This window comes from Ascaphus truei, chromosome 2, assembly GCF_040206685.1.
Source record: "Ascaphus truei isolate aAscTru1 chromosome 2, aAscTru1.hap1, whole genome shotgun sequence".
Classification (NCBI taxonomy): Eukaryota; Metazoa; Chordata; class Amphibia; order Anura; family Ascaphidae; genus Ascaphus; species Ascaphus truei.
Window position 1 is genome coordinate 193,859,733 of NC_134484.1, and position 24,280 is coordinate 193,884,012.

General features: G+C 44.0%; 1 protein-coding gene across 1 annotated transcript in view; it reads right to left on the reverse strand.

The window, feature by feature from the left end:
* Positions 1-24,209, reverse strand: part of LOC142487058 (enoyl-CoA hydratase EchA19-like) — a 126,649-nt gene extending 102,440 nt beyond the window's left edge. Inside the window, exon 1 of the mRNA XM_075585744.1 lies at positions 23,945-24,209. Within this exon, the coding sequence (XP_075441859.1) occupies positions 23,945-24,089 (145 nt within the window). The 5' untranslated portion in view covers positions 24,090-24,209. The remainder of the gene's footprint in view (positions 1-23,944) is intronic.
* Positions 24,210-24,280: the final 71 nt, after the last annotated feature.

The window sequence follows — 24,280 nt, forward strand, 5'->3', positions numbered from 1 at the left end:
ACAGGTAGAACGTGCCACATTGGGGGCATCGTGCCTTCATGCTTGGGGCCGGTCTGTGTGTCCTGCAGTGTATGCACATGCACCGGAGGTACTCTCGGCCGTCGAGTTCCACTACCAGGAAGCCTCCTGGGAACTGGAACGTGGCCATGCTTAGCTCGGACATTATTTGCTCAGGGGTGGGACAGTTCAATGTTTCAGCTCCTCTCTCTGTGGATGTCAGACAAAAGTGCACTTATAGTCAGAGGCCTGCCTCCATCACTCAAGGCAGGGCTTGTGCGGGGGGAAAAACCCATGATTACTACTGGCGCCTGCCCTTAACAGGGCTTACTCCAGTAGGAGATGGATAGGTAGCCCACTATTTCTTACAGGGGCTACAATATATATATATATTTAACTTGCCTATGACCATGTGGAGATAAATGAAATAAATTAGGAATATACTGTGCATGTCTCTGCTCTGCTGATCAAGTATGTATATTTATAATATATATATATATTATAAATATACATACTTGATCAGCAGAGCAGAGACATGCACAGTATATTCCTAATTTATTTCATTTATCTCCACATGGTCATAGGCAAGTTAAATAGCACCTATCTTGTTTTAGCATCCAATTTAGAGTTGGATTAACGGCTGTTCTTAATTTAAGACCTTTCCTTAATAATGCGCCTATGGGACCGGGCACTAATTAAAACGATCTATAAGAACCCAGGATTTGCAACATACATATTCTGGAGCTGGAATTGCAACTCTGTTGTCGCACAGACGCTAACAGCCAATGCTGGCTGTAGTCCAAGGGAAATAATTTATATTGGCTAGAGATGGTGTATTTATGATGGTGAAGTACTCCAGAGATACCACCTAATACCTTACATGATCATGAACATTTTGGAGTTTATTGAGGCTGATCTAGAGCCTAAAATACACATTAAAACTGCTATCCCTCCAATTATCTGCAGTCTGCACGGACTGCAGAGCTTCCTTCGAAAGTAATGTTTAAGGGTGTGTGCTAATGCAATCAAGTGCAAACACTCCGCAGGTGTAATTATTACACACAGATATATGGATTGCCAAAGTCATAAAAATGACTCAAAGCCAATGGCTTTTATCCAAGACCTCATTATTATATTTGAAGACCAGCTGCTAAAGAATCTGTAGCGCCTAACTCTAACACCACCACAATTTCTTCAACTCTCTAAACTGTAAACCGAGTTCACCGAGTGTCATTTTCATTTTGCATCTGTGTGCATCAATCACTTTGCTCCACATTTTGCCCTACAGATGTACTGCAGCGCACGGCATTACTGCAGCAGTGCAGCGAGTGAGTTAACGCAGTAGTCTCACCCCCTTTTCACGCTCACCCAATTCTGCTGCATGTAGCCAGTGGAAGTTATAACGTTCTAAGTGTCATCTTGCCATTTGGGGCGTGTCAATAGTACGGGTTAGGAAGGAGTTACATGAAGCACAGATTATAATGAGATGTACCACATTATGCGTCTGTATGTCACATTATCTCACTTCAATCACCGTCACAAATCTGCTAAGAGTAGAAAACATAACTGTGACTCCTAACAATCGGCACAATTTGTGCATTGATACCTAGAGCCCTTTATCCCAGATTCCCTAAAGGGTGTTAACTCCAGCACCCCTTCACTCCCATCGAGTATGAGTATTAAGCCGGTGTAGCATCCTTTAGTGAATCTGGGTCTTTTATAAACAAAATACTAATTTTCACATTACAACAACTGGGGAGAAAAGGACCCCTATAATGAGAGCACTCAAGGATAGGTGATACTGGAAACTAATGAACCTGATTGAGAATCGTAACATGTAATGATGGGTAACTTAAAAACAAATTTATTAGGAGAAATCCTCAAATAAAATAAAGTGTATATGGATAATCCTCTATGTGAGGTGATCCTAAACAAATGGCGAAATTAAAATGTGGAAAGGGGATGGGAGAGGTAAGTCCTATTGGTGTAATAGATGCTCCCCAATGGCTTCACTATCTAAGGTAGGTTACAATGATGATCCCAAACGTGAGTGGGATATGTGGGGTAAGTATTGGTGCTGTAATACACTTTGTAAACAGACCCTGGGTGAAATCTACATGAACACCCACAATACAATAGTGACTCCAAGAGTCTGAAGTAACACCGCATGCAGTTTCTTTCTCCTTTTCTGAGAGTGACTTTTATCCATCATCTGGGGATGAAAAGGCGGGATCCAGTGAGATGACCTATCCGAGCAGACCGGCCAGTCACAAATCTTCAAAAAACGGGGAAAGACAAGAAGAGGCAGGAGAAAAAAACATACAGTGGGATGCCATCAAAGAGATTGAAGACTTAGACATTGCGAACAGTAACGTCATAAACATCTCTAAGTATGAACTTACACAGTCTGAATTGTCTATTTTACATCTTGGACTATCTTTTGCACCCAGTACACAGTTTAACCTCTTCTCAACCATGGTGGATGTTTACAAATTCACACGAAAATTAACTCTTAAACGATTTTTTTCCTCTAGGATTGGAGCTAATAATACTACAGTGCCTATCTTTGATATTAACTCTGATACCTCTATTCCCTTAGGCTTTCAGGACCAGTGCCACCAGCAAGACTTGACAGATCTCTTCAATGAAAACAACACAGTTGATGACCCTATAGATTTCCTGGGTAGCATCAACTCAGGTTTCAAAATGAAATCGCTGTTCTACCCTTCTCATATGAAGGGGCAGTACATCGACATTTTTCAAAGAGGCATAGAAAGAGATCTCTCACTTCTTGCTAAGGGTATAGGAGGCAGGAGATCTCATCGAGACAATCTAACAGTAGAACAAAGGGCAGCTATTAAATCACTGGCTGATAATGACCTTATCCTTATCAGAAAAGCTGACAAAGGAGGCGCAACAGTTGTACTCGATAGGGACTACTATACTTGGGAGGCCCAGCAACAACTTGGCGATCCAGAGGCGTATGAAGCCCTTGGCAGCGATCCAACGCCTCAATTCCGCAGAGAGTTTGCAGATCTTATGGACGAAGGTGAGATTTCACATATTCTCACACCTACTGAGCGGGACTTCCTCACCACTCCAGATCCCATCACACCCATTTTTCATCACCTTCCCAAAATTCACAAAACACTAATTTCACCCCCGGGTAGACCTATTATTTCTAGCATCGGATCCCTGGGTGAGCACCTATCTCAATACATAGATCACTTTTTACAACCGTTAGTGCACTCCTTACCTTCACACATTATTGACACCAAGCATGTTTTAGCACTTTTAGCACCTTTCACATGGCACTCACACTACATCATGGTTACACTGGATGTAGCATCTTTATACAATATTATCAATCACGACCACGGTCTCACAGCCATCAAATTCTTTCTGCATAGTCATTCCTCTCTTTCCCCGGCACATATTGCCTTTTTACTGGATAGTATTAGATTTTCACTTACGCACAATTATTTTCTTTTTGACCAACAGTTTTATCTCCAAACACGTGGGACTGCTATGGGGACTTCGTTTGCCCCCTCCTATGCCAACCTCTTTATGGGTTGGTGGGAGATGTCCCACGTGTTTGGAGATTCAAACCCATTCAGGCATCATATAGCGTTTTACAAGCGCTATATTGATGACCTCATCATGATATGGAGTGGTGGGGAGGAGGAGCTTAAAAAGTTCTTTGACTACCTGGCTGACAATACACTAAATCTCAGATTCACTCATGTGTTTGATATGCATCAGATACAGTTTTTAGATCTCAATTTATACACTGACATTGAAAATAAAATTCAATCTGATATTTAAAAAAAAGAAAATGCCAGGAACTCATTACTTCATGCTAGGAGCTGCCATGCCCGCCCTCTGGTCAGGGGCATCCCAAAGGGACAGTTCCTTCGTTTATGTCGGAACTGTTCCTCATTGGAGGCCTTTGAACACAGGGCGGGAGAGATGAGGGACAGATTTCTGTCAAGGGGGTATGCCAAAAAGGACCTTGACCTAGCCTATGACATGGCTCTCGGTACGGATAGAGAGATGCTAATCAATATGGATAAATGTCGGTCTGGCCAGAGAATACCAGTCGAGAACACTGATGCGCCTTTTTTCATTACAAATTACAGTGAACAAGCCAATTCCATCAAAATGATTATTCGAAAACATTGGGCCACGTTATCTTTAGACCCTCTGTTAGAGAAAATGGTCTGTACTGGCCCTAGGGTAGTCTTTCGCAAAGCGGCTACACTGGGTAACTTTTTGTCACCAAGCATGTTAAAGCCCATGATTCAAAAGAAAAATAGATTGTCTCTATTTCCCAGGCTACTGGGTTCATTCAAATGTGGCCACTATAAAATATGCCCAAACATGAGTAAAGCAACACATTTTACCAACCGTGATGAAACGCGCAGATTCAGGATTAAATCCTTTATGTCTTGTCAGACCAATTTTGTGATTTATTTGTTGAAATGCGAATGCAACAAACAATACGTGGGTCTAACCAGTAGAGTACTTAAGATTCGTATCTTAGAGCACTTAAGACTCATACGGAACCATGATATGTTGCATCCGGTTTCTTCACATTTTAACATTTGTCCATTGGGTTCAGTGGAGGCTCTGCAATGTTTAGCCTTTGAGCATATCCCATTACCCCCTCGTGGGGGAGACAGGATTAAAATCTTGCATCAGCGAGAGGCTCATTGGATTTTTGCATTGAGCACCCTACAACCCAATGGACTAAATGTTGAATGGGATCTGCGCTGTTTCCTTTAAAATATGATGGTGCGCTCTTTAAGAGCACAGGAATCTGCTTTGTCCTTTCATTATCTAGGTTTTAATCATGAGCACTTAGTGCGTTTTGTTATACAGGAATTGCAATTTATCTCCGCATCTGTTTTCTTTGCTTTCTCGCTTTCTCCCTTCCCCCCTTCCCCCCCTTCTCCCCCCCTCCCCTTTTTCCCTCCCACCCCCTCCCCCCTCTCTCCCCCCCACATCCCCCCCTCACTTCCCCCCCACATCCCCCCCTCACTTCCCCCCCTTCTTCTTCCCATGTTCTATTTTCCATATGCTGTTTCCCCTGAATGAATATACCATTTGAAGTGATCAGTATTGATTTAGCCTTTAAAATTTTGACTATTCATGTGAAATTTACCTTAGTACAATTTTTCAAGGGTTTTGAGGCTGTACTTCATAATTGAATCATTATCTCAGCGGCACGGCAGTACTTTGAAATGTTGTCATCAATTTTTAATATACCTTCGTGTCATTATCCAGCAATAAGAGGAGCCAATAATGAAATAATGAATGTAACAATATTTTGGGCTCTTGTGATTTCCTATGCATTGCTCATTTATATGTACAGAGGACATTATATATATATACATATATTTATATGTACAGAGGACATGCAGGTGCCTTTCAGGCAATTTTTACATGAAGGGGTTAACATATTCACCTGGTTTCGCGGGCTTTTTACGTTTAAATTCCAGGCTGACACCACGTCTCCCCACTCCGAGACAAAGCCCTATCCGAGAGGGTGAAACGCGTAGAGGGGGAGATCGTGGTGTAGCCCCATGTGTTTTGTGCAATAAAGTTTATTGAAGACCATCCGGGAGTTTTTTCAGTCTGTCATGCGCAGTGGCGCCGGAGCCCTTCCACTTCCATTTCCTGATACCTACAGAAGGCCGCACGAGCTGTGGAGGAGAGCAGGTCCCAGACCGGAGATCAACAATAGGTAAGGGCTTTATCATTCCCCCCTACTCCGGTCAACTCAGTGGCCACATAGCTCCCTCCTTGTCAGCCCACATGACGAATTGACACCATAGGTGCCTTACAGACAGCCGAAGCGCAGGACAGTTTTTTTCTATGCATCATTAGTTTCCAGTATCACCGATCCTTGAGTGCTCTCATTATAGGGGTCCTTTTCTTCCCAGTTGTTGTTCAGTTATTTCCCCTGATTGTAGCACCAGTGCCTAGGCAGTAGCGAGGGTTCCCCCTTCCCGTCCCCCTCCCTGGTTTATAATTTTCACATTACTAAGATTGTACAATGGGCAGATATATTACTTATTTGCTGAAGTTCAGGACCATTGCCCAGTTCTGACGTGACACCATGCTGGTTTCACGTTTTAAGTGTATCACATATATAAAGCAATGTGTGCTATTTGGAAGAGCGCTTGCTTAAGCCTTCTCTGCCACTGCAATATGAAACGACATAACCAGATATTTTGAAAACAAATTGTAAATTGGAAACCAAGCTAAGCATTCTCATTTCCTAATCATTTAATTACCGAGAGCTGTAATGACGCAATTTGAAACATCTGCCCTGCTGATGACTTAAATGAAACATGCCGTTGGGATGAAAAAAAGTTCAATAACTGAAACCACACAGCACTGCACGTTTTAGACAGGGCGTAATGTTGTGCGGTTGTGTACACTTGAGACGAGCAATGCCTAAGAGCAAAGAGACCATGTCACTTCTTAGCTATGTGGTTCCACCCACTACTTGCTTTCTGGTTCAAGCTATTAACGTTTGGACCTCTTCCATATCTGATAGACTATTTGCACTCTCTCCGTCATCAGAAAACCAGTGCTTTTAATTAAATAAATAAATCAAAGCCTCCATCTGTAAATTAGAGAACTAGATACACAAGGCGGTGGATTAACCGATTTGTGTGCGGCGCACTTTCATGATACCGAATAAGAGAGCATAGAGCCAAGTGATTGCTCATCACTAATTGCTACAGTAAACTGGGGAGGTTCAGGGAAAGTACAGGTAGCGGTAGCAATGAGAAGTTTGCCAATGGTCAGTGTTGGCAATATCAAGTAACAAAAAAACAAATCAGATCAGCACTCAAAAATAAACACTTGCTAACTCAATTAAAAATATATATTACTGTACATTTAATTAGAAATGACAAAAATAGTCGAGTTACAAACATTCTATTTAATCAAACAAGGTGAAAAATAAAAGGAAATAATCACAAAGAGTATAATGACCAGTAAAAAAGTATTTTAGAGGTCCATATTTACCGCATGGATTTTAAAGCAACACTAGTGTTTCAGGGCTTCCTTGCCCTTTCCAGAGGCAAGAAAAGTATTGGTGGCCCTCTTGCCTTGAAGCAGTTAGGCTGAGAGGTAGCAATTTCACTAGGGTTTCTTAAACTTTCCCTTCCAGCAGAATACGTCAATGTTAATTATCGTGTGAAAACCACCAAGAGATAATTAGCTGTTCCTCACAATATTGATACTGTAGATACAGAAGATACAAATTATGTATATATACCAGGAGCGTAGCTATAGCCCAGGCAAAGCCCGGGGCCCGCTCTTTTCCCCCCACCCCCTGTCGGCGGCCAGGGCGGCGGGCCCCGGCGTTAAACAGAAGCATGCAGAGGAATCAGCAGCTGCTACAGAGCTGACACCGGATGTAAGAAAGACTTCCGGGTCAGACCACTAGAGCGCACTCCTCCCCTGCGGCTTATCCTCTGTTTAAGGCCGGACCAACCACAGGTAGGCATGGGGGACGAGGGGGGAGACAGGTGATGATGATGGTGGGGGAGACAGGTGCTGATGATGGTGGGGCCCGTTTGGAGATGAGGTGATGATGAGGATGGTGGGGGAGATGAGGTGATGATGATGGTGGGGGAGATATGATGATGATGGTAGGGGAGATGAGGTAATGATGGTGGTGGGGGAGATGAGGGGAGGGGGATGAGGAGGGGGAGAGATGATGAGGGATGATGAGAAAGAGGTTCAGGGACAGGATGAAGGAGGGAGAACAAAATTGCAGTCAGTATTAATATAAATGGGGCCCTTCAAAAAAAAATTGCCCAGGAGCCCTTGCATGTCTAGGTACGCCACTGATATATACTATATATATGTAGCAAAAGAGGAAGTCCACATTCCTCTCGGTATGAATAAAATGTCTGTTAATTCAATTCATATTAACAGAGAACAGAAAATAAAATGGGGTGACGTTTCGGGCCAACATAACTTTTCATTCTCTCTGTTCATAAAATGGATGAAATAAATGGACATTTTAATCACACCTGTGCTGTGGACCTTCTATTTGGTGCAAATATGCTTCTGGAGCAGTGTGGTGATCAAAATCCTTCCAGCACGCACCTGACCAAGCTAAGCAATATGCTTCACTTTTTATTATATAATCCTTTAGAGTGCTCCAGACACTTTTTCTGTTTTGTTATACTGTATACACACACATACACAAACACACACAGGGAAGGAAAGAAAAAAAACAGGGTCCGCAGCACCCCCAATAAGTAAAATAATTAAATCAATACATCAAAAATACTAAACGTTAACAAGAGTGACATTTCAGACCTACACGGTTCTTTCCCAAGCCAACGTATTGTTACGCTATTGCCCGAATTTTTGCCCTTTTTCTCTTTATGGTGCTGTCCTACGCTCCCCTGATCTCTTGGAAGACAACTACATACACCTAGGAACTTGTGAAACAGTCCCTTGTTTAAGGTTGAGTGGAGGTTTATTATATCATCTGTTTTGGCACTTCACTGTCCACAGTTAAATCTCGTTAGATTATTAATCACTATTAGTTGGATTTGCCTGTTTCACTGATATACAGTACACTGGGAGTGCCGACCCAGACACTTTTTTTGGTTCTATATTGTCCAAAATTAACCAAAGGTCAAAAAATTTGATCTAAAAACACTTCTAATTGTTGAAACACTGAGGTTAATACATACTCTTGTGTATTCTAGGAAGTGTGTAAAAAAAACAGGTACAGTATAATAGGATGACTAGCTGTCGTCATGTAAGCAAGCAATTTTTCAATTATTATTCCCTGTTCTTCAGCATCCTTCAACAAAATATTAATTCCATTCTGTAGCTCTAATGCAGGTCCAGAGTTGTAGGGCATTAATTGTCACAGCTATGTAGTTGAGATTAGATCTCTTCTCTAGAATATAACTGGTCCATGACAACTATTGTCCCACCCTTATCAGCCGGTTTAATGATGATTGATTTATTGTTTAACTGGTTCAATGCTAGCTGTATTAATATGGAGGAAAGGGAATATAACTCTCGCTTCAGCTTAGTCTGATAAATAGATAATGTAGACACGTTGCAATAGGGATAGGGGTATACGTGACATATAGAGAAGAAAGTTCCCCATAGAATGCACTCAGTGTGTCAAGTGTAGAATGAGTGTAAATTAAAATACTTTAATTGGTAATAATATAAAAATATATTCCAGATTGGTGTGGAAAGATCTATGGCCAATAGGTGGATAAGAGTATAACCTGTACCCAAATCTAATACCGAGCTCAATAGATGGTGTTCACACAAATCTAGTGACTAATGCTAGTGCTCCATATCTTGTAATTGATCTAATGAAATAGACCTCTATTAAATCGTAATAAATGTGAGGAATCGGGGAGCGCGTCCCTTGCTTACTTATAGTACTGCAGCGGCAGCTGCCGAAAATCCGCCCCCTGCTGATGCGCGCATCACCGTTCCTGTTACATGACGGCGCGCAACGAGCCCCAGCTGCGTGGCAAGTTTAGCTATGAGCTCTTGTCTCCTGCAGCATATCCTTGGCATCTGCGGAGGACCCGCCTCCGCTCCACCCCCTCTCCAACTGGTTCCTGTCTCCTATAAAGGACTGCCTCTTCCTGTCATACCTTGCTGAACATAACCTTGTGTAGCCTTTGCGTGTGCCTGTCTTGTCCAGCCTAGTCTTGTCTTGTTCTCTGCAGTTACCCTCTTGTGTACCGACCTGGCTTTGCATTTGGATTGTCTCTGGCTCTTGACCCCTGGGTTACGGATAATGACTACGAGTACCTCTCCAACCCCAGACCACTGGCTTACGGGCTTCAACTACGTGTACCTCTCCAACCCACGGACCCCGGCAAGTATTGGATTAACCCTTTCTTCATACACAGACCCAGCAACGCTGCAAACCACCTTCTGGGTTCGCCCCCGCTACTGTGGGTGTGTGGCATATCCTTCCCACCTCAGTGCCGGGGTCAGGTCTTGTTTGTGGGCTCGCGCAAGCGTTACAGTATGTTCAGCCCAACAAACATTGACCCCCCTGAGGTGGGCCTAACCACAACTGCTTCTACTCTAGTGGGAAACATACCCCAGGAACCACGTCTTCCGACACCCAATCGGTATGAGGGTGAACCCCTAGGATGCCGAGGCTTTCTTATCCAATGTGATATCCACTTTGAATTAACCCCTTCTCGCTTCCCTACCGGTAGATCTAAAGTGGCTTATATCATTGCATTGCTAACCGGAGACACTTTGGCTTGGGCATCTCCTATCTGGGAGTTAATGCTTGAACTCACGCAGAACTTTCTTGTTTTCAAAAAAAGGTTTCAGCAGGTCTTTGACACTCCTGGCCGTGAGGCTACTGCGGCCTCTTCTCTTTTCCACATCACCCAGGGCCACCGGACCGTCGCAAAGTACGCTCTTGAATTTCGGACTATTGCCGCAGAGACCGGTTGGAACAACGAGGCTTTAACTGCAGCCTTCTGGCACGGCCTCTCAGACTCCTTGAAAGATCAATTGGCTGTACGTGTAAGACCCACTGCCCTGGAGGATCTGATCTCTACATGTATACGGGGGAATCAACGCCTCCAAGAGAGACGAAGTGAACGCCAGACTACACGTATGCCTGTACCTATATTTCTCTCTCCTACTCTCTCTCCTTCTTTTGTTCCAGTTCCTGAAACACCTGACCCCATGCTGCTGGGTACTCATCAGTTGTCCTTTACAGAAAAGCATCGCTGGAGAAGCGAGGGGCTATGTCTTTATTGTGGCCTAGCCGGTCATTTGGCGTACCGCTGTCCTACGCGTCTGGGAGAACGCCAGGGGCCTATAAGTTATGATGGAATTTCTTTGGGTACCATATCTTCTTGTCCTCCATCCAAGGAAAATATGCTAAAATGGATCCTTCTGCCTATCATAATGGAGGGTACTGACTTTCATACTTCTGCACTTGCCTTCATCGACTCTGGGTCTGGAGGAAACTTTGTGGATCAGAATTTTTCTATGAAACACCGGATTCCACTGCTTAGGAAGTCCATTCCCATAGGACTCGAAGCAATAGATGGCCGTCCACTTCAACCTGCCTTCATCTGCCTGGAGACTGCGATATTCCCTCTTTCCACCAAGGATGGACACAAGGAACAAATCTCGTTGGATGTCATTCATTCACCATCGGTGCAGGTAATCTTGGGTCTTCCCTGGTTACAATTGCATAATCATGTAATTGACTGGACTGATAAACTGCCTATATGATGGCCTGGTGCATGTCTTATTCCTTGTGCTCCCCCTCCTCTTTCTCTTGCCGGTTTAGAAACCCCTGATACTGTTAAAGGCCCACTTCCTGAGGTTTATATTGCATTTCTTGACATCTTCGATAAAGTTAGCTCTGAAGTCCTTCCCCCGCATCGTCCCTTCGATTATCCCATTGATCTCATCCCTGGTGCCATTCTCCCGAAAGGCAGATCCTATCCCTTGTCCATTCCAGAATCCCGTGCTATGTCAGAGTATATACAAGAGAACTTAAAGAAGGGATTTATAAGAAACTCCACCTCACCTGCTGGGGCAGGCTTCTTCTTTGTGAAAAAGAAAGATGGGTCTCTCCGCCCCTGCATTGATTATAAAGGTTTAAGTAAGGTCACCCAGAAGAACCGGTATCCCTTACCACTCATCTCAGAACTGTTCAACTGCTTACAAGGTGCCTCCATTTTCTCCAAACTTGACCTCCGCGGTGCTTACAACCTTATACGCATCAGGGAAGGAGACGAATGGAAAAAGGCCTTTAACACCCGCGATGGCCATTATGAGTATCTAGTAATGCCATTTGGACTCTGTAACGCTCCTGCGGTCTTTCAAGAATTTGTCAATGAGATTTTTCGTGATGTTCTCAATTTGTTTGTCATCGTGTATCTTGACGATATTCTCATTTTTTTTAAATCCCTGCCATCCAGCGATTTCTTGGCTTCGCCAATTATTATCGTAAATTTATCCATGGTTTCTCCACTCTTGTGGCTCCTATTACCACCCTGACCAAGAAAGATGCCGATCCTTCCTCTTGGTCTCCAGAGGCCTGTTCGGCTTTTGAATCCCTGAAGAAAGCCATCACGTCCGCTCCTATTCTGTATCACCCCGACCCGTCTCTTCCTTTCACATTGGAGGTCGATGCCTCAAACGTTGCAGCAGGTGCGGTGCTCTCTCAAAGACGTTCTCACCAAGATCACCTACATCCATGCGGGTATTTCTCCAAAAAGATTTCTCCTGCGGAGATCAACCATGACGTTGGTAATAGAGAACATTTAGCAATCAAGATGGCACTCCAAGAATGGTGACATCTGCTCGAAGGTACCGAAAAACCTATTCTTATTCTTACAGATCACAAGAATTTATTGTACATTGAGGGCGCTCGACGCCTTTGGTCCCGTCAAGCTCGCTGGGCCTTATTCTTCTCAAGATTTAATTATGTAATTTCTTATATTCCTGGTACTAAGAATTTAAAGGCGATGCATTGTCTCGTAATTCCTTTCCGAGGACAAGTCAGACGAAGTTCCCAAAACCATTCTCCCTTCTAAACTCATCATTGCTGCTAACTCTTTTGACATCTTGGACAAGATTCTAGAATCACAGACGCAGGTGCCTGAAGGACTGCAGGTTCCTGAGGGCTGTCTTTACGCGGCAAGCAAATTCCGTCGAAAGATTCTCGAGTGGGGTCATGCTTCCAAATCACCGGTCACCCTGGGATCCGAAGAACCACCGAATTAATCAGACGTACCTTCTGGTGGCCCGAGATGTTGAGCGACATTAAGGAATTCGTTTCATCCTGTTCAGTCTGTGCTCGAAAATAAGTCCGGTCGACAAAAGCCTGCTGGTCTGCTACGTCCGCTTCCCATTCTGGAACGCCCCTGGTCCCACTTATCAATGGATTTCATAGTGGAGCTACCTATTTCAAATGGTATGAATACCATCCTGGTCATCGTGGATCGTTATTCGAAGCAGGCCTCAAGGGCCTTCCCAATTCTGCTACTCTTGCTGAGGTCTACATCAAGGAGATTTTTCGTTCACATGGGGTTCCCGTTTCTATCGTATCCGACCGGGGATCACAATTTGTGTCCAAATTTTGGCGCGCGTTTTCTCAAAGAATCAATATTTCACTTCTATTTTCTTCTGGGTACCACCCGCAAACGAATGGACAGACAGAAAGGGTAAACCAATCACTGGAACAGTATCTTAGATGTTTTGTTTCTGAGACTCAAGACAATTGGGCTGATCTATTACCATGGGCTGAGTTTGCACACAATTCTCTCAGAAATGAGTCCACCCAAGAGTCGCCCTTTTTCATCAATTATGGCTATCACCCTAATTCTCTTCCTTTATCTTCTAACATTGCTGGAGTTCCAGCTGCTGATGCTAGAGTCAACGCTCTTCAAGACTCTTGGAGTAGGATCCGGAAAACTCTTCAAGAATCCGTTCAGAGACAAAAGATCCAGGCGGATCGACATCGTCTTGAGGTGCCCAGGTTCAAGACAGGAGACAAGGTATGGCTCTCTTCTAAAAACATCAGATTAAAGACTCCTACCTTAAAATTGGCTCCCAGATTCCTGGGACCCTTCAAGATCCTGGAACAGATTAATCCTGTAGCGTACCGCCTTGATTTGCCTCCATCTATGAAGATACCATCAGTATTTCATGTCTCTCTCTTAAAACCTGTCAAGCAGAGTTCCAGGTACCCTGATGTTCTCTCTCCTCCTCCTTTACTGGTTCAAGGTCAAGAGGACTTTGAGATCCAGTCAATTATTGATTCCAGATATTCCAGGGGAAGGATACAATTCCTAGTACACTGGAAAGGCTTCGGTCCGGAGGAGCGTTCTTGGGTGCCATTCGACTAGATCCACGCTCCCGGCTTACTTAGACGGCTCGACGCCAGGTATCCGCAGAAGCCGTACTTGGATCGTCCGGAGTCCGATCCTCAAGGGGGGGGGTACTGTGAGGAATCGGGGAGCGCGTCCCTTGTAGCGTGCTCCCTCCTCGCTAACCTATAGTACTGCAGCGGCAGCTGGCGAAGATCCGCCCCCTGCCGATGCGCGCATCACCGCTCCTGTTACAGAGCGCGCGTGCACCCGCTCCTTCTATGCACGGTCACGAAGCATAGCTCCGCCGCCTCGGACGCGCCGCACCTCCGCTGTGCGCGATGCATGTGCATGACGACGCGCAACGAGCCCCAGCTGCGTGGCAAGTTTAGCTATGAGCCCTTGTCTCCTGCAGCCTATCCTTGGCATCTGCGGAGGCCCCACCTCCGCTCCGCCCCCTCAACCTACTGGTTCCTGTCTCCTATAAAGGACTGCTTCTTCCTGTCATACCTTGCTGAACATAACTTTGTGTAGCCTTTGCGTGTGCCTGTCTTGTCCAGCCGTCTTGTCTTATTCTCTGCAGTTAACCTCTTGTGTACCGACCTGGCTTTGCATTTGGATTCTCTCTGGCTCTTGACCCCTGGTTTACGGATAACAACTACGAGTACATCTTCAACCCCAGACCACAGGCTTACGGACTTCAACTATGTGTACCTCTCCAACCCACGGACCCCGGCAAGTATTGGATTAACCCTTTCTTCATACCCAGACCCAGCAACGCTGCAAACCACCTTCTGGGCTCGCTCCCGCTACTGTGGGTGTGTGGCATATCCTTCCCAGTGCCGGGGTCAGGTCTTGTCTGTGGGCTCGCGCAAGCGTTACAATAAAATAGAGGAAGGGGATTGGATACACATGAGAGCATTAAATCAGGCTGTCAATTTGTGTTCCCTATTATATCAACTGATTAGCAGTAAACCTCTTTTAAGTCATAATACATAGAGGAGGTGGATTGGGTTAACATCAAGCCAATAAGCGAGGCTATTAATCGGGTTAAATCAGAGAATAACCCCAGGTTTATAAATAGTCCCAGATTAAGGCAGGAAAATGGGGTTTATTTACAGGGATACATAATATACTAACAGGCCCACCATCCCTTTAAACCAAAATTAAACCATATAACAAACTCCTACTCCTTTTAAGAAACTAACTACACATAGGCTTCAACCCTTACTACCTGGATGGACAGCTAAACTGGTTACCACCCCAAAACAGGTACTGTTATAGCTGAACACATATAAAGTCTCGGAACACAGCAATAAAGGGTTTCGCTTATCTGTCACTCCTTTGGAGCAGAATCCCCACTTCAGCACGGTCTTGCGTCCTTCCTTCCTAGGGGAGCTCGGCCCCACGAGAGCTCTGTGAATCTCTCCTCTGTAAGTCCAATGTTAAGGAAAGGACATCCCCGCTTCAGCACGGCCTCTCATCCTTCCTTCTTCCTGGGATTAACAACCCAGGCAATCCCAGCAGACTCCACGACCTCCAGCGGGTCTAAGGAACTGTGCCAGTCTCTTCTTTAGCTGGGGAGCACTTTCTATCTCCCCCCTTCTCTGGGGAAAACAGTCTCTCTCACTCTCAGTATGGCAGTTTCCTGTGTCTGCCTTAAAACACTTCCTTGTTCATTCAGACCAGGCTGATTAGCTGCACCTGATAGTAGTTTATTCAGGGGAAATTAACTCCCTGTGCGTTGGAAAAGTAGCATAGCTGCCCTATTCCAGCACCTAGAGGACAGTAATGGTATCACATATCGCTCCCCCTAGCGATGCATTGTCCTGTGAAGCGGCCCGTGCCCTAGCCTGTGTGTGTGTGTGTGATAGATAGATAGATAATATACATATATAAATCTTAAATGCAATGAACCAGGAACTAAAATCCAGCATGTCACCATTCAACCATTAGCACAGCTGTGCAGAGGACAGTGATTGACATGATTTGGGCTAGCGATATACGAGAGTTTCCTGAAACACATTTTAAGCATACAGTAGGCTGCAAGTGAGAGACCTCGGAAATGAATTTAAAATCAGCAATCCCCATTTCCTTCTTTTCTTTGTCAAGATTACCTGAAAGGGGGGCACGACTGAGCCCGTCCATGATCCCTGAACCTCTGGGGGACCCCCTAGTTTCAGAGACACTTGTAATTGTGCCGATTTCTGACACACTGTACAATGAGACAATTTACATCCAACAAACATATTCATTTCATGTGACATCACCTATAAACCACAATGTATGTACTGTATGTCTGCTGAACATACATTGTGCCATTGTATGTGATTGGATGTGTGTTATTGCAGTTTAGGAAGTAAAGGCCTACATTAAAATGAGCTCATTTCAATGTAAGACGTCAGAGAGCTTAGTTTCTCTCTCATTCTGCATTCTTATTGTTCCCATGCAAATGAATGAAATGTTTTATGGTAAAATGTTTACCAGGCATGTACATACTGTACTTATATCGTTTTCAGTTAAAATATTTTAGGCACTGCAAACCTGTGCTTTTGCAAAATACACACAAAGGAAACATATTCTGCATCATATTTTCGTGAAAACTTACACAGTTTTTTCTTAGTTCATAATCTAAATATTGGTCCTGCTCGTGTTTTTAGCATTCTTGTTCCCAAAATTCGATTTTCCTCATATTAAACAAAAATGCTCAGCCTCTCACCACAACTGCCAAATTACAGCTGGATTCCATTCACGATTCAAAGTTTGTAACCGTTTGACAACTGAGTTTTAAACATAAACAGGCAATTCACACAACGTTGACCCCAATAGAATACAGAAAAGAAGTCTTGACCATGCTGGAGAAGAGATCAGATCCATTCAAATGACTTGGTCTGCAATCTTTCCCGTGAGGTTGAGAGCTTCACAGCATATTGAATAAGGGCTTATATCGACCAGGTAGGATATATAGCAGGATGCTCACTAAACAGATGTAGATATTTGCCATTTCCGACATCTCCTCCAATGAAAGATCATTAATGATTGCCATCATAGAGGGTGCCTTATTCTTTCTTCAAATATGCGTTATTTATTTTCAGCTCTATCGTGATAGAACCATGTCATGGTTAAATTGTGTGAGCAGTCCAGCAACCAAAGGGTTCACGTTCATTTTAAAATAACTATTTTTCCTGTCTCTAGTGGAGGTAACATGGATTGTCAGGGGGACTGACTTTATTGGGGTAATAAAAACAATGATAGAAGATCCATGCATACATTGAAGTGACTTGTGGCAGTGTACAGATATACCACAGAAATGATTTGTATCTGCAAGACCAGGCTTCAAAGAACATGGTCAAATTCTGAGGCGTTTCCTGACCAGCATATCCAAAAGTGACAGAAAGAACACCATAGACTAGGATCTATTTGATCAAACCCACACCAATATAAATCTCTAACCGGTAGAAGCAATGGGGTGTAATGATATAAAATAGGAGGATAGATGTATTACAAATATCCGATAATTTGTTTCCCTCTCAAAATTAGAAGTGAGACTATCAAAATGAGGTGACTATGTGTGCTTCAAAGTCATCTGAGTGCGGTGACATGAGTAGCACTGATCTGGTGGTTGCAGGGAGAGTGTTATGGGGTATTTTATACTCTCAAGATTGATTTGAAAATCAAATTATTATTTTATCTCCCAGCATCGCGGCCATAACCCTGCCACCCAGGAGATTGATGAGTGGGAGATAAGACGCACTCACAAAGTGGTGGGTTCTCATGTCTATTTTTTGTCAGAGGAAAAGTTGTGTCTGTAAAAAGTGGGATTTGAGAATCCCTAAAACAGAATTAATCTAGAGGGGTGTTATACTGTATCTATAATATTTTCCTATTTCTTACCCTCACGACCTCTTGAGAAGCCTATTTGTTGGTAATGTATAGGTTTTCTGTCTTACTCCTTTTCATTTTGTAAAACGGTTAGCATTTCTATATGTTTTTATAATCTTTCTTTTCTGTAACAAGCACTGCAAACTTTTTGTAACATTAAATCTAAAATGGACTATGTACTGTTTTGGGGCTCTCATTGAACATAGTACCCTCTTGAAGAGATCAACCGCATTTTTGGACACGTTTTGTTACATTGTGTTTTTGTGTTAATTACATCTTTTTCTAGCATAACGGGGACTGAGGACTCCTGAGATTTTAAGGCCTTCAATGAATCCTGGTGGTGGCAGCATAATTGGGGTGTAGTATGGTGGTTTTTGCGGATCCGGTAAGTGATCTGGATAGCTGGGTGTTATTAACACCACACACACACACACACACACACACGGGAAGCGTGTACGTGACATGCTCATTTTAGAAAGCCGGGAAAAGCACAACATTTCAGAGGATTATTAAACTTAAAGCAATGCCCCCATTTGGGAATTTTGTTTTCTGTAAAATCGATACCAGGGATCTCCCGGACATGAACTGCGCTATTCCTGACCCTGCGGACCGCTGGCTCCTGAGGTGTTTATATTTTTATGGGCCGGTAAAATGAAACCAAAATCAAATGCGGACCCCTGGACGGTTGTCCAATAGGAAGACACAATTTCATACTTTGATGACACTGCAGCTCCCTACAGGCCCAAGGGAATGAGGCTGCCATGTTTATTTCTCAAAAAACACCAGAAACACTGGCACATAAAAAAAGGTAAAAATATCAGGAACCATGGGTTCCACAGAACTAAATACAAAATTCAAGATGAGAGGGATTGCTGCTTTAAACAGACAATCACATGCAGCAGGTCAAGGGAAAAAAACTTCATTGGTGTAACTGGCTTCCTTTAGGAAATGTAAAGTAATAATAATAATAATAATTAATATCTAGTATAGAATGATTGTTTTTCTTTACATCCTGTAATTCATGCTTAACCGATACAGATAGTTCATGTTTATCTATTTGGTTGATAATAGCCTCAATTATTGGTTGGCCACACGTTGGATGGCAAAAATCTGTGATGTCATCACTAAGAGCAGTGACCAAGTGTAAAGCCAACCAATCAAATTAGCTGATTTTACATGTGGTCATTAACCCTGTGTTATGCGGCGGTGGCAGGCCCATATTAGGGCATTCGGTAACAAGAAAAAAAATATTTGTGCAACAAATATCGCATGAGGATTTGTCTACAATCAAGTGAAGAATGATGGCTTCAATTAAGATAGAAAATGGACCTGCAATCAAGAAGTATGTCAGCAGATAGGACTAAGGCTTTGTCCCCGCTGGCGCTGAGCGCGCTCATGCTTGGAGAGCTCTCCAAGCATGAGTGCCGGGTGGACTTTAAATTTTTGCAAGCGCTCGCAGGGAGGGGAAAGGGGGATGGAGGAGGGGCACGCGGGGGGGACGCTGCAGGGAAAGCTGAGCGCACTGGTAAGTATAAAAAAAAAATATTTACCCGAGCACTGGTAAGCGTGTGTGCACACGCTTACCCGCGCACACATCGCGTGAGCAGGGACTTGCATATATATACAATATATAGCCAAGCACCGCCCGCTCAGCGAGCTCAGCGCTAGCGGGGACGGAAGCTAAGGCAACAGGGCCCAGGACGTGACAGACGTGTTTTTAAAGGTGTTTTTCATAAAAATGCAGAATGTATGACTAGTAAATTCTATACAACAGGTTCCTCTATGGGAGATTCACAGCACAATAGGGAAAAAGCTTCACATATTCAAAGAGAATCCCAATTAGCTCCAAAAATAGAAAATGTGAAACATCACTGTAAGAGGCAGGTGCAGACGTACACACAAGGAGACCGTTTTGGGAAATTAAAACATGGCTTTATTTAGCCTGTCCCTGTCAACAATGCACAGCAAACAAAAATATACAAAATAAACAAACACCTATCCCTTTGTAAGTGCTAACTTAATTCCCCAGTCCCTATCTGCAACGCTGAGGGGGAAGCCCATTACCAACCTATCACCCCAAAGTCTGTAAGCAGGGGCTCTTTGTGGCAGTCTCTGAGTCTAGGTGGGTCCTGGAAAACAGTTCTCTGGTGTCTTGTTCTCAGCACAACTCTTCTGTGTACTCAAGACTTCATCTCCCTATGTTAGCACAGTGTGTCTGTGCTAAGGAGTCCTCCTGGTCTGTCCCTAGCAGGGTTTTTTTTGCCCTCCTCTGATTACCCGGGTGGAGCTGGCTAATTGACTAGCTGCAATTAACCAGCTCTCTTCTGGATTTTCAGACCACTAGAGGCAGCTTTATTTAAACAGGGATAAAGTCCTGTTACAGCCACAAAACCCTTTTGTATCTACAGTGTACCTACAGTGTCATGTCTGAAATAATGAAAATAATAATATGTACAGTAAACACTGGAACGTCCCAAAAGGATGAATCCATTGCACAACTTTTTACAGATTTAACACTCTGTTCTTACAAAAAGGGGTAGAAGTATTGGGGAAAGATGAGTAAAGGCAGACATTTTAATAAAGCCACATAACCAATCTATACTATTCCCTAAAAAGGGCACATTTCCATGTTCACATTTTGGCCACTGTAATAGGGTGATCAGAAGGGAGAAGTTTAATCATCCCTTAAGTGGCAAAATATTTACATTTAACGATTTTTCCACCTGCGACACTACATGGGTGTTATACTCCCTCAAATGACCTTGCAGCAAATTCTATATAGGACAGACATCTACTGTACAGTATATCTAAAAAAATTACATTTGTTCCAACATGAGTCAGTTATTAGACTATACAGGCAGTCCTCGGTTATCCAACAGAATCCGTTCTGGAAGTAGCGTTGGATAGTGAAACCGTTATAAAGTGAGTCCCATGTTAATCAGTGGCGGTGAGTGTTGGATAACGCATTCCGGCGTCAAAAAACGTCCCTTAGGGTTGCATTGTAAAGTGTTGAATATGCCATTAGTTGTAAAGTGAAACGTTGGATAACGAGGACTACCTGTACAAGCAGGAATCTCCAGTGGGAGACACTTTGAACAATTGAGACACAACATCTCACAATTTTTTTATTTTAGAGCAAGTACCCAATCCGTGCAGAGGGGGTGATGGAACCAAACTACTGCTTCAGAGAGTACAACTTTTCGTATACAGCAGGGCCCCGCTTCTCGGCGATCCGCCGATACGGCGGCACCGAGAAGGGGGCCGCCATCTTTGATTTTCAGTCGCGCATGCGCAGAACGGGCGGTTGCGCCTGGCGCGCATGAACAGACCGGTGTCTGCGCGCGCATACCGTAGTTTGCGCGCACAGACCATAGGCCGCGCATGCGCAGAACGGCAAAAACGCCGTTCTGTGCATGCCAAGAACTGAAAATCGCCGGATCCGCTTTCCGGTGATTTTCACTATACGGCGGGCCCCTGGAACGGAACCCGCCATATACCCGGGGCCCTGCTGTATATTAAATCTAAAATGTAATAAGCACTGTAATAAGGACTGCCAGAGAGAGCTCAAGAGACAGAAAGAGAGGGCTTCAGACACAGCCAGAGAGAGACAGAGAGGCAGATAAAAAGAGACAGCCAGAGAGAGTGAGAGGGCTCACGAGACAGCCAGAGAGGCAGAGAAAGAGAGACAACAATAGAGAGAAAGAGAACAAGACAGCCAGAGAGTTTAAGGCTACGTCCATGGAAGGAGAGGCAGCGCTCAGCCGTGCGGACGCTCCGCGCTGAGCCCCGGCATCCTCAATGAGGATGTCTTTAGAGGGGGCTCACGCGAGCGTCCGCAGGCGTGCTGAGGAGTTGGATTTTTCAGCCGAGCGCCAAGCTGTTTTTCAGCGCGCTGTTGGCTGAAAACCTCCAATCACAGCACAGCAGCGTCACGGCGCCGTGACGTTGACGTCGGTGCGTCACGGGCTATTGGCCCAGTGACGTCACTGCCCCGCCTCCCGATCGCGCACGCTGACTCGCTTGCTTGTCCATGAAATTGCACCGGCTTCAGCAGGCGAGCCTCAGCTTCAGCGCGTTTCAGCACCGTTCCCCCCTCTATGGACGCAGCCCAAGAGACAGCCAGAGAGGGGGACAGACAGAAAGAGAGCAAAACAGCAAGAGAGAGCTACCACAAGGGGAAGAGGATGCAAGTAGTGACATGGGCTCCTGACTGGGAGGATACACCCAGCTTATCGCATTTGGAGACATGATGAGTACCACGTAACGGAGGCTTTATGCTTTTATTATTTTATTAAACAGTCTGCATTTATATATTATGTCTTTGTAACATTCCTTTTCTGAAAACCACACACTGTACCAATTTTCCAATATTAAATCCAAAATGTAAGTACTGTCTATGGGCTCTAGTTAAACCTAGTATCTTTTTGAAGAGAATAACCACATTTTGACATTTTGCATTGGGTTGTTGTGCTAATTACATATTTTTCCAGTAAACAGGAGACCAATGACGGAGAGTAAGACCTTAAATTATTCTTGGTGGTGGCAGCGTAATTGAGGTGTAGTGTGATGTTTTTTGGAGAGCTATTACTTTTTTTAGTGCAGGGGAGGTGTTAGCTGAATAGCTGGATGTTTTAACCCCTTACACATACAGTACAAACGTCACGTGCATACAGGTGCAGCGTTCGTGACACTAAGTATTATGTAATATTTGTATCAGTATATAACCCATTTCTTGATATGCTTCCAGAACCCGTTTAACACCTGATGAAGGTGTCAAACCCCCGAAACATTGTGTATGTATGAATTTATCTCCAAATAATTAACACAATAAGAACACAATAAGAGACTACTTGTCCATCTTTATTGCAGATTGCTGAGGCAAGACCACTTTTGAATCCATTATAGTCGTACTAATCTGGGAGAAAAGACTTGCCAGATAAATAAGGGAGATCTACTTACAGTCTTTGTAACAGTTTTTCATTTATAATGGGAACAAGGGAGAAACACAACGTTTCAGGTCCAAGACGGACCTTTCATCAGGTGAAAATGGCAGAAATAAGCACATATTTGAAGCCAAATTTGGCGCCAAACACAGGTGAACAGGAAGTGACACTAATAATTCAGGAATACAAAATCTCATACAAAGTGCAATCACACTGCAATATAATCCTCAGGATACATATAAATACTACCACAAGGGAAGGTGAATTTAAGGGTAAATTCTATGTATGCCAAAGCGGACATTTGGGCTGGTTTCAGCTGAAAATTCCTATAAACGTCCATGGGAATTTTAGGCTGAAAACAGGCCAATTGTAACCCTTATTTTAGAGAAGGCAAATTGTTCACCTTGCTCTGAATTAACAGACATTCAGATGCCATCAAGAACACTAAAATACATTTTAAATGTGTCTCATCTCAATTTATAAGGATTTGCCACCCCTTTCTCGCTGTATTTGTGGCAGCTTTACACTCAGACAGCAAAAGGAGGTGCTAAAGACCACACCCGATATAATAAAATGTAAATGTCAATATGTTTCTCTTTTTATCTACCGTAAGACGAAAATCTCAATCATGTCATATTTGGCATAAACATCAAATGTAAGATCATTCATGAGCAAGCTCCGTACATTTGACAATGCTGCAGGAAAATAAATATATATAGAGAGTATATATCCCTGGTGTTACAGAAGGTTGCAAATGGTGTCAAGTTCAGACACAGCCGTCCCCATCCTGTACTTGCTACCTGCCCTTTGCTGCAATAAAGGTCGACACCATTTCTGAGAAAACACTGCTGCTTCTGACTAGGAGCAAAGTCTATTTAAAGTGTCACGTGATGTGCCCCTGACACTTGTTGGCCAGTCAGGAAACTCATTGTACACAGTGTTTTGTCATGGAAAAGACTCCCAGATCGCCCCAGATTTACTATACTTTTATGGGGTTTTTTTAGATGCCAACAACTTATTTTTTTTTTGTTATAAGTCTGATACGTGTTATTTTGGAGTCGGACACCTTGATATGTAACCCCTTTGTTCTCGTATCTTTGACCCTTTAACAGCAAACCTGAAATCTATATACTGTATACTGTAGTGCAATACACGTGCTTGTCCAGCTGGGACTCACAGATCAATCTCGCGTCCCAGAGCCCTGAATAATTATCCACCGCCAACCCGCCTGCAGGGCACACGCACCTCTCCGCTGCGTCTGATCACCAGTCCCGGACATCAGCCTCGCCGTGCAGCCAGCAGCACAGGAAGTGACAGCGACGCGTGCCAGAGCCCAGCCCACCCCACAGCTCCGGGCTCTGATTTGGAACGCAACGGACTTTGCCAGCATTCTAATTCTAGAACACTGGGAGAACAGCTCAGTGTGAATACCCCGGGCTTCCGCACGCGCTCAAGGGTGATATTGCGAGGCCGGTATATTTCTCCCCGACCAGCTAAAGTAAACTATGTGGTGTTGTATTTGACCCCCCACTAGTGGCGCACTTTCACTCTCTGATCACTGATGATTCATCAGGGCTGTCA